The sequence below is a fragment of the Phaseolus vulgaris genome, chromosome 6, assembly GCF_051622355.1.
Source record: "Phaseolus vulgaris cultivar YP4 chromosome 6, ASM5162235v1, whole genome shotgun sequence".
NCBI classification, from domain to species: Eukaryota; Viridiplantae; Streptophyta; class Magnoliopsida; order Fabales; family Fabaceae; genus Phaseolus; species Phaseolus vulgaris.
The window spans coordinates 28,097,578-28,115,055 of record NC_143503.1 but is presented as its reverse complement, the minus strand read 5'-3'; the positions used below and the strand labels follow the sequence as shown (position 1 = coordinate 28,115,055).

Here is a 17,478-nt window from a genome sequence, read left to right as displayed (position 1 = left end):
TTAAAAGATTTAACCTTCCAGATATTCATATTCGTAAGTTAAATTAGAAAGTTTTGGATATATAAGTCCAGAACTAATATGCTACTTTTGTATTTGGCTATTCGAAAACTTATTTAAATAACATAAATGACCTTACAGATACCAAGATTTGTAAGTAAACATAAATGAGTTCTAAATCTCGATCCTCAGCACCATTTACAACACACTATTCTGAACATGAAAATTTGGACCTCATAACTTATTGATAAAATAATTGTACCATTTATTAATAACTGCACACCTTTGCACACTTTTGTTTTGGGCCTTCCATTTTTTGAGCTTTTGTTTTTCTCTTTGTAATCTGTGTTTTGCTGTTTGACATGTACATATATATACTCTTATGGATCCAATAATAATTAGTTTTTTCTGTGCCATTAAGTTTCACAATTCAGACTTCTTTCCCTCTCTCTGTTCTCTGTTCTCTCTCCCCCTCCGTTTAGGGTTTTTCATCCTCTGTTGGTTGGTGCCTTGGGTGATTGCTATCTCTTTGCCATCTTTGCCATGGCGGTTAATCGCATTACTTACTACTAGATATGGTCATCCAGAAACTTAAATAAAGCATGAAAATGAAATTCTGAATATCTAAATTCGGAGTATATAACAATCACTTTCAGATTTCTGCATGTGTAAACAAACATGATACCAAGAACAATGTTGGGTTTTTAAATTTTATGTTGGGTGGATCTCTTCACAAAGCTGGCACTCGGCTTTTAAGGCCCAAACCGCTAAAACATTTCATCTCAGTCCAAAAGTAATAATAAGCTGAAGGCTGCTTCTTCCTGCACCTCCATACCTTCTTGTGTCACCCCCATAAATTTTCCTTATTCCAAAAATACCCTTTTCAATATTCCGGATTACATAATCTGGAAGTCTTTTTCTAGATTCAGAATTAGCTTCCGGATTATGTAATCTGGAACTCTTTTGTGATTAGCTTCCGGATTACATAATCCGAAAGTCTTTTCTATACATAAGATTAGCTTCCAGATTATGTAATCCGAAAGTCTTTTTTTCAGATGTGTTATTAGCTTCTGGATTACATAATCTGGAAGTTTTTTCTAAATATGAAATTGACTTCCGGATTATGTAATCCGGAATTTACCCGGATTACCTAATCCATAGGCTTATTATTTCAAATTCAAGGGGTGAAAAAAAAAGGATAAAATGGTATTTTCATATTTAGTATGGGGTGGCACAAGAAGGTATGGAGGTGTAGGAAGAAAAAGTCTAAGCTGAAACCGTGGTGTTTTGACTGAGTGAAAATGAGGGAATGAAAAAAAAGAAAGCACAAAAACATTGAAAAATCTAATTATGAATTGAGAAGAGAAAGTAGAAAGTGAAAAAATAATTGAAAACAATTAGGAGTGATGTTTGTATCTTGATTACAAAATAAAATTTTAATAAATAATTTATTATGTTATATTATTATAATATATATAGACAATACACGTATAAAAAGTTTAAGAAAAAGTTGATTACTAATGGATTATCTAAACTAATAATGTAACAAGTTCATTAATCTTTTAAAAACCTTAGAATAAACATATTTGTTATTTTTTTAACAAAGCTCACACCCGAAACTCACCAACATCCGAGTAATTGTAATTTTTTTTTGTCCATAAGAATTAACATATGTCAAATAGTTTATAATAACTCACGCGCCCTCTTGAGTAAATTTTCTATACCAAAAACTCACAAAGATAAGACCATTATTTTTAACAAGAACACAAATGATATGGAGAGACTGGACACAGTCATCAACAACAGCCTATTAAATCTGTTAGCATTTAACTTAACGACTCATATTCATCCGTGTTGCCATCAGATAGATTGATGATGTTCAAACAGCCAGATAATATTTTCAAAGCCAGGCAGAAGACTAGACTGGTTTTCCAAGTTATATAACAACACGATAACATGGCTAATGGCAAAAAGCTGCTGACACCTGATCAATATTGCCATTTACAAGCTATCTTCCCCTACCAATCCTAGTCTTCAAATTCATGATATACAAAATGGAATTGCCAAACAAACACTGCAGCAATTCATTTTTCCCATTCCAAGTCTAAAACTTGAGAGCCACCTTTCTGTTGAAGGCCCACTGTGCCTCTAGATTGCTGATTAGTAATCTGGTCCCAACCCATAATGTGTGGCAATGCAAACTGCATTAAAAGACAAATTAATGAGTAGAAAAGCTCTTACGAAGGTGCAAAAATATACATGTTGTAAGAAAGGAAGAGATGGAAATGGAATTCAAGTTTCGTTGAATTCAACCCGAAGGATTACTTAAGTCAAGGGACAAAGCAGTTTCAAACTACAAAGGCCAGAATATAAGCAAGGTATGAGATGACTAGCCTCCGTCTTAATTTTCATTTAGGGACTCCAAACAAGCAGACCATCTAATGATCAAAAAAGCAAAACCATCTTAAGAGCATCAAGCAACACAATGGTTACCCTTTCAGCCTCTTTTGCTTGAATGCTCTATGTCATGTACTTGTAGAATATCATTATTTGACCTCATATATTGCGTTTTTCTTTTCTTGCAGGAAAAAGGATATGGTGCCCATGTGGGATATTGATCTTATGCAGTCCAAAAACGAACTGCATCCCGTGCAGTTTGGATCTAACAGCCTTCAATAACACCACACAATTATTTATATTACTTTTATATAATAAACTTAATATTTTAAGGGTCAAGATCCTTATAGGTTTTAAACCAACTCTAGAGTATCTGAATCCATCCTTGTGTGCGTGTGTATTTGGTTCAACCATGCTTATACTAGTGAAACATTAATACTTTCACCGGTTTAATCACTAGTACAATTTTATATATAATAATCTTAAGTTCTATTCATCTACAGTATATTATGAATGAAACCCGCACGGACAGTTTTCAAAGTAAAAAATTAGCATGTAATGAACTATATTTCAATCCTCTCCTGAAAACAAAAGTGGGTTGTCATATGTGTAAAAGGAAGTTCAAGAATGCTAATAAAAATGTCAGGAGAAACCCACTTGAGTTCTGAATTTCTAGATTCTGGATCATAAAGGTGCTAAATTTAATGGGCCATAAATGATTAATCAAGATTCAAGGCATTTTTGTAATGTATAAACCAAGGTTCAAGACAAGAATTGTGTTGATTAATGGAATGTTAGGCATGCAAGATGACATGATAATTAATTTCTTTGTCCCTTCCAACGCTAGAAAGAAAATTGCTGCTAAGATAAGAGAAACCATATCTATTTTTATTTTTTACATATTGCAAGCAGAAACTCATCAGTCCATAATAGAAATTATTATATAATTTGCAAATTTATTAGAAACTAAGCAGATAAAAGGCATACACTGCAAGCTGTCTTCATTACAGCAAACTCAGCAGTTGTGACAGGAACACTGAAGTAGTCTTTGGTGTTTAACAGGTTGTTGACAACAGCTGCCAAAGAAGGTGCAACTCAGAAAGAACACAGGGTGCATTGTGCAATCTATAGTAAACAGAAAAAAAAGGAGAAAAACTAGTGAAAAAAAAATCTTACTCAATGACACAAAATATCCATTGCTGTTTGCATTAGGCTTAATTGATAAGCTCTTCCTTACCTGACCAGCATTACTGCAACATAATAGGATTACAAAGCAGTCATCACTATTTATCTTCGATGTGGTACAAATGTAAAAAAAAAAAAAAAACTCACTAAAAGGCTAATGATAATGTACTTATGATTCAACCCATTATAGTTCTCTTATACGACATTTAGTTGGCCGTCAAAACCTAATCCAACAGCCATGAAAACCAACCTTGATAACATTGAAGGGTCATGAAAGAATTCAGAGGAATCTTGAGAACCCATCGTTATCAAAGAACCAATTTCAGTGGCGGAGAGAGCAAATCTCTACAAAAAGGTAATTACTATGAGAGAGATAAACAAAAACAAGTCAACAACCCAGTAACCTTTAACCATGCTAGCAAAAACAATTACCTGTCTCTTCTCCCAGTCATATTTGCGCTCTCCAATAGAATGCATGAAAGTTATCATCATTGAACCACGTCGATCAACTACAACAGTCCCGGACTATGACAAGTGGAGTTCATAAACATGGCAGGTTAAAAACACACACAAAAAATGTCCATTAAATAAACTTGTTAAAAGAAAACAGCAATCTTACATCCAACTTTGTAAAAGTTGGAAGACAAGGACTCAACGAGAATGCCGCTTTGCCCTTGTAAACAGTATAAGGAGCAAATATACGATCCGAAGCATATCCTGCAAGACAAGTTCATAGCAGAAAAACAAAAGTAAAAGGAAAGCCCAGTAAGTTCTGTTGCAGCCTCAACAGGTAGCCAAATCATAAGCACTGGAATAAAGCAATGCCTTTGGCAGCATAATTATTTGTAGCAGTAGAAATGCCAGCTGAGTAGGTAAAATCACGCCTATCCCGCAGAGAGTCTCCAACTTCAACATTTCTAGATGAAAACACTTCCAACAGCCTATGCCTGTTTCACAAAATTGTAAAATTTAAAAGCATCTCACGAAGTTACTACGAAGATTCATCTGACATTATCAAAAGCTACCTCTGGGGTATGGCATATCCAGACTCACACCACATTAAGCAATTTACAACAAAATTCACCCAAACCCTTTTTCTAAAAACCTTTTTTTTTCTGGAACGACCCACTTTGATGTTTATATTATTTAGTGTTCAGAGAAAGTTGCGAAAAATAATGGATTAGCAAGTAGAGGTAATAACTGATAGTGAAGAGAAAGGGGAAAATGATCAAATAGTTGAAGTAATAAGGGATTGACAGAGAGTACCTAGAAGTGGTAGTGAGATGAAGCACGCGAGATAGCTTGAACATTTTGGAAAGCTTTTGTCTTTTCTCTTCTCTTCTTCACTTGCTGTGTAACAGACCAGCACCCGAGATTTTGGGGTTTATTGCTCATGCCCAGTTCAAATTAGAATTGGAATTTTCACTCCTAAACGACGCCGTTGATAACTGGCAAAGTTCAAGCCCAAGCCCAAGCATCAGAATCATTAAGATTTCAGCCATTCATTTGCACATAATTTTTGTAGTAATTGCGAATTTGTGATTAGTCTGCATTACTTTTCAATGCAATTGCATGTAATTTCAAAATCCTTTATATAATCCCAAAAAGTAGTTTATGTTTGATTTACTTATTTATTTAAGCTTTTTGTTATATTGTATTCAATTGTTTTGTTATACATTTTAATTATATTTTTTTACTGTTTATTCTATGCGTTCAACTTCATTTAAATCAATTTAAAAGCCATTATGAAGCTTTTTTCCTTTGGAGTATTTAAAACAAAATATGTTATAGGCGTAAAATCCATAAAAAAAATATTTGAATTGTAACAACAAAAATTAAATTTTAATTTATTAATGCACTTATTTTAAAAGATAAGTAACATTATATTAATACTCATAGAATATTATTTTTTTTGTCACAGTATAATGATAATAATTTGTGTGATATTTATAAAAAACTATTTGGTACATAAAATCATGATTGTACTGGTTTATTTGATGGCAAGCAATTATTTATTATTGTTATTACTTTAGAAAATCAAGAACACATATTATAATTATTATAGATACCACAATTATTTGATGAAATAACGTTTACACAAGTCTGGAAACTGTTTTTTAAGGATACATACATGTAATTTATTTTTCAAATAGAGAAATTAATATTTTGTTCTATTGGAAAATTTAAAAGATAGACGTGTATAAAATTGTAAAACTCAAACTTTACTTTATGTAAGATTAGATTATTTATTTAAAAAAACTGAAAATTCACTTCTCAGCAACTTTATCTTTCAATTTTTTCTAAGGTTTTTTTTTAAAAATAAATCACCAAATAGCAATTTAAATAGATGTGTATTAGCAACGTAAACTAGTTGTAAAGTTATTTAATTACAAATTATTATTGGGACGGTTTTATGATAAATAATTTAACAATATCAATAATTTATCATATGGTAATTGGTAATTATACTATAGGGTGAAATTAGGTATTGGTTTTAAAAAAAATAATGTTAAATAAAGTAATATCATAATAAAATAAAATAATTTTAAAAAAGTACTGATACAAAGTTAAGTTATTTATTTATTTGTTATTATTATTTGCTATATTTAGCTGTAATGTTTATTTATTTATTTTTATATGTAAATGTAATAAAAACATTTTTTGTGTTCTATAATAAATCATACAAATAATATGGTAATTTTAATTGGTTTGGTTTCCCGATCCCATTCTCTTTCATTTTGTTTGGACTGGTATCGGTTAAGGTTAGTTGTTTCGTCGTGGTGGATCCGTTCAGATCTCATCCAATCCAAGCAACGATGTGTCTGCATTTCATTCTAATCCAGTGATCATCTTTCCGTACACTTCACACTGTCGTCAACAATGGCCGATGTTGCCGGAGTCACAGTGGTGCGAACCGTCACCTTTCTTTTCAATTGCACTTCTACTGAAACCATTTCACTTTTCAGTTTCACTCAATTACTGTTTTCGATTTCCGTTTCTCTTTATCCTTTGCTGATTCCGCTCTCTGCAGAGTCCCTCTATTGGCGAAACCAGCGATGCACAAAAGAATGTCTTCGATTTGGGAGCATTTGTTGGTGACCTAACTTTGGAAGAGGATCCGAGCAGGTTTTCTTCTCTTTCTACTACGTTTAGTTTCAGTTCGTGCACTTTGGAGCTTGAAACTTTAGAATCAAAATTAGATTACTAGTTGTTTCATGTATTTCGGTTAACTTGATTTTGTAGTGATGATATATCGTTGGAAGGACTAGAGCAGGAACTGGATGAGTGTAAGAACAATGATGTGAGTCACTTTGCCGTCGCTGTGTTGAAAGCATTACTGCTGTTGAAATGGATCGGCGTGTATTAAGTTATTATGTTGCTTTGTTTGTGTAGGTTGTTGCTAATATACTTTCTAAAGGTACCAAACTTAGGGATTATACGAAAGGAGTAGAGAACGATTTGCGTAAAGTTGAATTGGATTCAATTCAGGTATGTGGTCAATTTTCTGTAAATTTTAACTGCTGCTCCATTTTATTTTACTTGTCCTGGTTAGTATGAATATCTGATCAAAGTGTGGTTGTTTACTCAGCTAATGCTTTTGCTTCTTCTTTTGATCCGATGATTAGTTTTAATACCGTTCTTTTTATTACAGGATTATATTAAAGAAAGTGACAATCTAGTCTCTCTTCATGATCAAATTCGTGATTGTGATAGTATTTTGTCACAGATGGAAACTCTTCTTAGTGGATTTCAGGTATGTTTTTGGCCAAGTAAGTTTTAACTTGACGCTTGAATTTAAGACATCAATTTTCCTCTCCTTTTTATGAAGACTTCTCCCCATGAGAATTATTGGATTCGTTTAATGTTGTAGTACTTATTGACCTGTTATTCATCTGTAATGGTCATGTAACAAAACTATGCTAAACCACAACAGTACATTCAATAATTTGAAGGAATCACTAAAATATTTGAAGTACATTTTTCTTATATTTATTGGATATTAAATCATGAAATCTTTTTTAATTTTTTATCAGGCTGAAATTGGTTCCATTAGTTCAGACATAAAGATACTCCAAGAGAAGTCTATGGATATGAGTTTGAGACTTAAGAATCGCAAGGTATGAATGTTTAATTTAAACGAAATAAATTTTATAGTTGTTCACTAATGTAACATAACACCCTTTTGCCCTTTGTTAATAGTAATTCAACCAAAACCAATATGTAATTAACTGTCTTTTTGACCTAGGAAGCAACCTTGGTCAAAATAAACACTTTAATTTCCTTTAATGTTTTATCCATTACCTTTATGCATTTTTGTCTCTTCTCCTTACACCCCAGATAAGTTAGACCTTTTTTTATCAATCTCTACTTGTGTTAAGGTTTCTCTTGTTTCATCCAACAGGTGGCTGAATCCAAATTGGCTAAGTTTGTGGAGGACATAATAGTGCCTCCAAGGATGGTTGATATTCTTGTTGATGGAGAGGTACTTATATTTTTTCCATGACCAAGCACTCTCCACCAATATTGCATAAGATGCTTTTGGTGGTGTGAAAAATATGTTTATTTTTCAATAGTATTGTACTAGTTTGCATTCTACATCCATTTCAGTTTTTACGACTTCATAAACGATATTCTAATTGAGGATCTCTCAGGTGTTTGCTTTTGACTTGATTGTTTTATGCTATAGTATAGACACAATATCTTTAGTAGCTTTGGTAATTCTATTGATATTTTTGGGAAACTTATTGTAGCTTGAATCTTGATTAGCTTTATTAATTTGACATAACTGCACATTGGTAGCCATAGAAACATTTAAAAAGTGTACAATGATTGCCATAGATTGACAGTTAACATCTTCCGCTGAGATACATTGTCTAGGTTTTCTTTGAGTTTTTGTCCTAGAGTTAATTTATTTCAATTCAATTGTCCTGTCTATGTTTTCTTATTTTCATTCAGATCACTCAGTACTTTGTGTATAGTTTCTTTCATTATATATTCCACGTTATTATTATATAATCTTTTAATTAGACTTGTACTCTTTGAACTTCTTTTCAGGTCAATGAGGAATATATGAGAACACTAGAGATTCTCAGTAAAAAACTGAAGTTTGTAGAAGTAGATCAAATGGTTAAAGCTTCAAAAGCTCTAAAAGATGTTCAACCTGAGCTTGAGAAGCTCAGGCAGAAAGCAGTTTCAAAGGTTACCTAAAATAATAAGAATAATCTTTTTTTTATAGCTCATTTTTCTTTGTATTTGGAAGCCATTTATTAGGTAAAATATTAACTATCATGAATTTTCATCTTTAGGTGTTTGACTTTATTGTTCAGAAACTTTATGCACTGAGAAAACCCAAAACCAATATCCAAATACTTCAACAAAGTGTCCTTTTAAAGTACAAGTAAGTTTTTCTTATTGTTTGTGGTGATCTTGAAGAATCTATTTATGAAGTATTCAATTAAATGTTGTGGCTGACCACTTGCCATCATTTATGGAATTTTTATGTTGTCGGCCAACATTGGAAGGCTGTGAAATATTCCAATCTATACTTCACTTTGCCACCTTTAAATTGAGGACTCACTTGTGGTAATGTTTAGAGCTTCTGGTTCTCTGGTAATCTAATGAATCGAAGTATAAATGTGTAGGTATGTTGTTACCTTCCTCAAGGAACACGGAAAGGAAATATATAATGAAGTTCGTGCTGCATACATTGATACAATGAATAAGGTAACTGTTCAAAATAGAATCTTGAATCAATATTGGTGTTGGGAGTAGAAAAGGTCCAGTTGCTTATGAGAGTTTGTCTTTGTTTCTAATCTTGGTCCAAAGCATCTTTTTTTTTTGCTATTGAACTTTCCAACAAAATCATGGCCCATGTGTCATCAAGATAGTTTGGTAAGCTTAGTATTTTGTAACCTAAGCCACCTTTTAACTTGAAATCTGTTGACAAAAAGCTTGTTTTGTATGATTAGGATTCTACCTAAATCTAGGTTCAATAATGAAGGATGCCGGAGCCCACCAAACCAGAAATGCATTTATTTTTCATAAATTGGGTTTAAACTGAGATATGTATATGATAGCATTGGAGACTTTAGGTAGCTCTGATTTGGTATAATAGCTAAGCCCAAATAAGCTTATTCTTAGTTTCTCCACGAATCTTATTGGAAAAGGGTAAAAGGAGCTCATAAGCAACTATCACAGCCCAATAAGCTCTTCCAAATGCACTCTAGTATAACTTTAGATAGAAACGGTATTGAAGATAACTTCAAGAACTATGCTAATGCTGCTGCTGAATGTTTGCAGGTTCTTAGTGCTCATTTTCGTGCTTATATACAAGCATTGGAGAAATTACAATTGGATATAGCAACATATAATGATTTAATTGGTGTAGAGACAAGAAGCAGTGGTCTATTCACAAGAGCAAGGGAACCACTGAAGAATCGATCTGCGGTATTCGCGCTTGGGGATAGGATTAATATATTGAAGGTATAACTCTGTCTAGAAAAGAGGAAATCGTTGCTGATGATTTGGCTTTTTGATCACTGATCTAATTTTCCTAAAAGCCGTGTGTTTATTTAATTTAATTATATTGTTGTTATTGATGTTAATAGTTTTCTTCAAGGAATGGAGGTTAGTTAACCCTGGAAAAATAACTGTTAGAAAAGAAAGAAAAAATACTTTTTAGCAAAGTTGTATTTCAAGATTTTTTGACCTATTAGTAATTTCATAAAGCAGTAATGATAAGTTATATGTTACTTTGATAGTTTGATTCTGCCATTAAATTCATATAATACTAGAAATCATATTTTTAGGATATCCCATATCTACCAGGAATAATGCCAAAATACTCTAATAAGGTCTGGGAAACTCTCTTCATAAGCTAGCTTTTGGGTTTGAGTTATATTCAGTCCATTTCTATTGATATTAGAATCTATTGGTTTTTTACTTTGGGTAACCCATTAATTTCCACTCTGTCTAATTTCACAGCCAAGGAGTGAGTGGGGGTAAGATGTCTCATTCCTAATATGGTACAAGAGCCTGATCCATTTTGAATACAATTGGTATTCCTTTGTTGTAATATTAAGTCATTCTTGAGGGTTGTTTGGCTTAATAGAAATTGATGTATTATTAAATGAATCTGCATAGATTTTGTGGACTTTTGGGTAACTGCATTTCGTTTGTTACATTCTTACAGGAAATTGATGAACCTGCATTAATTCCTCATATAGCTGAAGCAAGCTCCATTAAATACCCATATGAGCTCCTGTTCAGGAGCTTGCAGAAACTGCTTATGGATACTGCTACTTCAGAGTACTCTAAAAGCTCACTGTCTTGTTATTATCATCATAACATAAAGTCCCTATTGTTATGCATATTGACATTATTTTCGTTCGTCTGCAGATATAATTTCTGTGATGATTTCTTTGGAGAAGAATCTATATTTTATGAAATTTTTTCAGGTATATTTTTCTGGAGTGTCTTGATTATTGTGGGGAGTTTTCACACTTAAAAAAAGAATAAGGAAGACTTCTAGGTTATTTATATATGAAATGAACATTGTTGGATTCGTAAGTCACATATGGTGTATTTGTATTGCGTGTGAGGGAGAGATTAACACTGTTGGATTCATTGTCTCTTTGATGTGTATGAGGAGCATTTCTAAAATGAGAACTCTAAGTTACCATGAGATATGAGATTATACGAACATTTAGTTACAACAATTAGTTTTAATTTAATGGTTTACATGGCATATTAAATTTTGAATCCCTTGTGATTTTCTTCCTTTTTAATTAAAGTACATGTGAGATTTTTAAAAGATCACTTAGAACTTGAAATTAAATAATTGACCAGAGCTATTAATTTTAATCTAACCATTGTAATTAAATGTTCTCATTCACAATAGCCGAGAGTTGTCTCTCTCACACACATGAGGATTGCTACTATTATATTATCGCTTATCTGAAGAAGGGTTTAGCAAGTTGCACCTGTGAGGGTATATAAATAATAAGTGAGAGGTTGTAATATGCTAAATTAACTCCTTAAAAACAAGTAGGGGATCATATATAAGTAAACATCATCGCAAAAAGGGTATTAGAACATCAAGAGACATGGATGAGAGTTGTTTAAAATAACTGATTAATTTTAGCATTGAAAACTAAGGAGTGATTTTTTATGAACGAAAAATTAAGCCCTAAATTAATGGATTTCTTGTTTGCTAAAAAAACATTTAGTGCTGAAAATGGATTAAAGTTTTGTATTATAATTTAAATGTAATAAAACTATGCTAGAAAATTGTCATTTAATGATTGGAGATATATCATGCCACAGGCCAGACAGTTTAAGTATATTGGCTCTTCATACAATGTGATGCAGAAATAGAGATGTAAATCATAGACTTCATACTTAGGTAGATGAAATGAAGGAATGCTTTAGGTTTTATTTGTGATTGAAAGGTGTCTCTTAGGCTAAAAGGAAAACGTTGCTACAAAATCATCGTAAGAACAACGATGCTGTGTGGTTCTTAATATTTGGTGATAAAGTGCCAACAAAAGCGTAAGGGTTGCAAAGATGTGGATGTTGCATTATATAATTGATCATACAAGAAAGTTAAGACTGGGAAAATTCATGTTGGATAGAAAGTTAGAGTGGGATCAAGTGAGGAAAAGAAAAGGTAAAATCACATATGATATGGTTTAGGCATGTGAGAAGAAGACTGATAAAGGCCCTTGTTATAAGAATCGGTAGATAATATATAGCCTAATAACTTGAGGTCAAGAAAGAATCTAATGAAATCATTAAGAAGGATTTAGAATTTAGTGACCTCTTCTATGAAGTAGTTATAAAGAACATGGCTTCATTCGGTTTGTGTACCTGACCTTGTGGAAAACAGGTTTGTTTTGTTATGATCTGAATATAGAAAGGGCAGTTGTTAAATTCAATTTGGTTTATATAATATTATACTTAAACCAAAACCACTAGATCACTTCAGTGTTGAATCTCATTTCATTTCAGAATTGGGTTTTGAAGAAGACCCTTATGATTTGCTCTTTGGTATTTTCAGGTCCATTTGGGGTCATTGATGAGCACTTCAATTTAGTACTTCCAAATTGCTATGATGCTATAGGCCTCATGCTTATGATTCAAATAATACACAAGCATCAGGTAATGTTTTATGTTGTAAGCCTCTGTTTTTTTTTTATCTTTGGGTGAAAAGAACGTGTCTAAGCAAACACCATAGTGATGCTAATTAGACAGTTCTGGGCTAAGTAAGTCTAATCTCAGTGGATGACTGTTAGCTGTTTTAGCATTTTATTCCAATTTCCAAGAATCTGATTCTGAATCTTAACCCCCTCCTGAAACTCTGGAAGGTTGTGCTCTGAATAAAAAATTTAGAAATAATTTTATTTGATTTGATTTATGAATTAATGCTTATGCTTGATATTCATTATATAAAAAAGGGTTTGAATTTATTTACAAATCAGATCCATATTTGTAATGCATTAAAGATAAAAATGAATTGACTTTATGTTAGCAGTTTACTTAAAATGACTCAATTAATAAGTGCAAAAAATGTCAATTCAATTATTAAAAATAGTGGATTTCTATTTTGTACACAACTATAAAAAAAGGATTTCCAAATAAAATCAATTTTATATATCATAACTATACACAAAGGTATTCATTTATAAATCAAATCAATTCGTAAAATATTTGACTTCAAACAGACTGAAAGAGGATTCACTGTTAAAAAATATAGTACTCATCAGAATAAATTGTAGTATTCTGCATGTTTTGGCAGATGTACTTGGTGGTGCACTTGGAGATTTTCACTTTTATATTTAATTTGTATCTGACTTTTTCAATTTCAGCTCATCATGTCTCGGAGACGGATTCCATGCCTGGATTCATATTTAGACAAGGTCAGTTTTCTATTTATAGACTAATTTAAACAAGATAGCCTTTTCTTGAGAGTGTTTAAACTGGGAAGCCATATAAGATGATTGGACTTCTATGTTTGGGATCTTAAATATGATTGACATTGGTTGATGACAGGAAAACTCAATTATGACCAGACTTTCCCCTTGTTTTCATTTGGGATAATGTTCATTTACATTTTTATTATAATATATATAGATTGTTTCCTAGCCTTTGCAAACTTTAAAGTGTGATTGAATTTGCTGGATGCAGCAAATATTGTCTTACTAGTTGTTCCAACTCTATTTTCTGCTACATAATGCAAATCGCATTTTTGTACAATATATCGACAGTTTATGTATTTTATTTTTTATTTGGCAAATATTTGAAGCAGAGTGTGGAGGGTATTTACTTTTTATGAAGCTCCCGCCCCCAATTCAATTTCCTTATCTCCCTTTTCTTTATTACCTCTACAATTTATATACACATTCCTGGTTTCTGATATCCCTCTCTCACATGCAACTGGCATAGTTGGTAAATTACCTTTAGATTTAGATGGACTACATTATTAATGGCTTTAAGGAATATTGTTAATAAGATAATGTGCCCCTGTATCATTTAGAATTTACTATGATCGAGCCATGATGAAGCTAATTTTATTTTGTGCAGGTCAATATATCCTTGTGGCCTAGATTTAAGTTGGTATTTGACATGCACCTGAGCAGCTTGCGTAATGCAAATGTGAAGACATTATGGGAAGACGATGTTCATCCTCACTATGTCATGAGGCGTTATGCCGAGTTTACTGCTTCTCTTATCCATTTAAACGCTGAATGTGGAGATGGTCAGGTTAGTTTGATAGATGAATAGTCATCGAGTTTTCTTCTGTAAAACTCTAATATAATATATCCTCTGATGAATTGCAGCTTGATTTGAATTTGGAACGACTTAGAATGGCCGTTGATGACTTACTTATCAAGCTTGCGAAGAACTTCCCAAAACAAAAATTACAAACAGTGTTTCTTATAAACAACTATGATATGACAATTACAGTTTTGAAGGTAGGATTCTGTCAAATAACTCTTTTAAAAGTACAGCTATTATATATTTTTCCATCAATACAAAGCTCAAGGGTGAGACGAGATGTGGTTTTCATAATCAGATAGATTGTTTTCTGACTTTTGGCAACTGAAGCTTTCCCACTTTCTCGATTCCAGGAAGCAGGACCTGAAGGTGGAAAGATTCAAATGCACTTTGAAGAACTACTGAAGAGCAATACAACAATATTTGTGGTAACTACAATCAATTTCTTGTGTATATAGTTTCAATATAAAGATAGTTTTGGCAATATATGAGTGCGTCAATTTTCTGTTGCTATATATTCACATTCTTGTTTCTTTTTGCATATGATGTTCACATCTTAGGCCCACCTAGAATTCTGTAGTGTTATATGTCCTAAATTTGCGATAATGACTTTCAAATAACAAAAGCATGCTGAGTCGCCTCACCATTCAATTCACGGGAACTCAATTTGTTGTGTAAAAAGGTTAAAAACCATTTTTGCAGACAAAACTTCAGAAATCATAAGTATGATCTCCAAATTGGAGAAAGGACTTGCAATAGTTATAAATTTAACAAGCCTTTCAGATTAAAGAAAGGGGAAAGGGTACCGATAGATTATACCAAGCAAATATAATGTAATTTTCCTGCTTGTTCTCATGTGTGGTATCCTTACTGTTCTCCTCATTCCTTATAGGAAGAACTGCTTCAAGAACATTTTAACGATTTGATCAAGTTTGTCAAGTCTAAAGCTTGTAAGTATCGTAACAAGGACACGTATTGTTTATGTTCTCCATTTTGAAAAATACGGGCTTGATTGTGTGTAATTTGTCAGCCGAGGACCCAACATCAAATCCAGATAAACCCATAACTGTCGCCGAAGTCGAGCCCCTAGTGAAGGATTTTGCGAGTAGGTGGAAGGCTGCAATCGAGTTGATGCATAAAGATGTTATTACTTCTTTCAGCAACTTCTTGTGTGGTATGGAGATCTTAAGGGCTGCGTTGACTCAATTGTTGCTCTATTACACAAGACTCTCGGATTGCATTAAGAGGATCGTCGGTGGATCTGCATTGAACAAGGATCTTGTTTCCATTTCTTCAATCATGTATGAAATTAGGAAATACTCGCGGACTTTCTAATCTCTTCAGGATGTCATTGTTATATACTGGATCTAAATCACAATTAATGATATTCCATTTAATATTGTGCAAAAAAAAAACATTTTTGGATCCTGTCAAAGAAAGATAGCTTTGCTTCTTTCGGGACGCCCAAATAAGGGCACTTTTTGGTGCGACCTATTTGGGAATTACAAAAGTACAGATAATATAGGTTCAAAGCTCACCATTGTTGTATAATGGCAAACGCATCAGTTGTTCATGTGTGGTTTTTTATACTGAGTAAATTCTTGTAGATTTTTTTTATCAAACCTTGATTTAAGCATTCTCAATAGAAAGCTGATCACACGAGATGTAATAATAATAGTGAAATCCATGTATCCGTGTCATTCTGCAAGTATCAGTGTATGAAATTATTATTGTTCTGCCTTCGTCACCGTCAAAGATTGAGTAGGTAGGGACCTTGTTCTTTAGCATTCTTTACGGCCGAATAATCGTAATCAAGCAAAAGCACTTGTTTCAATTTTATAAGTCGCAGCCCTACTGCAATTTGCCATCTTATATTAAGAAAACAACAATGTTATGTATTGATTAAATTGTAATTGTGGTATTCTTTTAGTTCTTTATGTGATTTCGATTTTTTAAATTTTCTTTTCCAATAATAAGTTATCAGCAAATACAAGTGAACTTGAGATCTTATTAAGTTCAGAGCTTTAGGCAGTGTGAGGATTTTATTAATCTATATATTACTCAACTTGCTAGTAAATCATAATAATACTTATCGTTCATAATTGTAACAATACTTCATAAAACTTTCAATGGTTTGATAGATTAGTTTCATTATAGAAAGTTATTGCGTTGTAAATGCAAAAATTAAAAACATTTAGTATCAATTAATTTTATCTTCTCTCTATCCGTGTGTATGAAGTAAGCACAACAATGCAATTTACTACATTCAACCATGGTGATGAATCTTTGTTCACAGTAGTGGTGCTTGACTACCTCACGCACGTAACGAGGGTGATGATGGTCTGGTAGATTATTTTTGTGGAGCATGCAGCATTGTGATATGTTTGTGAGTTGAAGGAGCAACTGTGATGAGATGGTTTATTTGTAAGAGAACCAACCCATGTCTGGGTGGGTGTGTTACGTGAAAATGAAAGTGACTTGCCAACATCTTAATTCGACTCAAATGAACGAATCAGGGATTAAGAAAGCTTAAACTAAATTATATAAATACAATTTCTGAAACTATTTATAGTAATACAGGGATATACAATGACGACATAAAATCCAATCATAAATCATCATATACCATAAATAAATTTATTTGTTGACTGTTATTTAAAAATGTTATTAACGATAGCTTTTAAAGGATTGAAGTGTCAATTTGTTTCATTTGACGCATCATCATCTTAACTTGACAGAAATCGTAGTAAATTTGCTCACGAGATAAAATCCTACGATTCAGAAAACAACACTCGGCATTTTCGCCGAAAAAAAAAACAATAAAGCCAAATAAAAAACGGCGTGCAAAGAAGACACTAGAAAAAGGGCCAGAGAAAAAAAGAAAAGAAAAGAAAAGACATTAACAATTAATTTCATCCCAAAAATTTCAGTTTTTTTCTCTGAAGTAATTGTTTAAGTATGAAATTATTTAACTATCCAATCGGAAATACTTTGAATTTAATGAAAAAAAAATATCCATTAATCTCTATGTTATTGTATATAAAAAATTAGGAACTATTTTTTAAGAAAACATTTGAGAGGCTATGTAATATATTTATTGTACTTTTACTTCTAAGATTATCT

General features: G+C 32.3%; 2 protein-coding genes across 2 annotated transcripts; one reads left to right on the top strand and one right to left on the bottom strand.

Annotated features, from left to right (window-relative positions):
• Positions 1-1,798: 1,798 nt before the first annotated feature.
• Positions 1,799-5,145, bottom strand: ATWHY2 (WHIRLY 2). The gene is made up of 8 exons (XM_068639690.2): positions 4,846-5,145; positions 4,405-4,526; positions 4,199-4,296; positions 4,012-4,104; positions 3,830-3,924; positions 3,571-3,644; positions 3,382-3,470; positions 1,799-2,198 (listed from the first exon to the last, which is right to left on the bottom strand). Exons 1-8 carry the CDS (start codon positions 4,887-4,889, stop codon positions 2,082-2,084), a joined length of 732 nt encoding a protein of 243 aa, XP_068495791.1. The 5' UTR covers positions 4,890-5,145; the 3' UTR covers positions 1,799-2,081.
• A 1,104-nt stretch (positions 5,146-6,249) lies between these two features.
• On the top strand, positions 6,250-16,063 carry POK (Vps52 / Sac2 family). The gene is made up of 20 exons (XM_068639689.2): positions 6,250-6,486; positions 6,611-6,705; positions 6,823-6,880; positions 6,973-7,068; positions 7,232-7,333; positions 7,614-7,697; positions 7,982-8,062; positions 8,635-8,778; positions 8,886-8,977; positions 9,222-9,303; positions 9,880-10,062; positions 10,772-10,887; positions 10,978-11,036; positions 12,638-12,738; positions 13,446-13,496; positions 14,161-14,340; positions 14,418-14,552; positions 14,709-14,783; positions 15,248-15,305; positions 15,386-16,063. The coding sequence occupies exons 1-20, from the start codon at positions 6,460-6,462 to the stop codon at positions 15,688-15,690; spliced, it is 2,124 nt and encodes a 707-aa protein (XP_068495790.1). The 5' UTR covers positions 6,250-6,459; the 3' UTR covers positions 15,691-16,063.
• Positions 16,064-17,478: the final 1,415 nt, after the last annotated feature.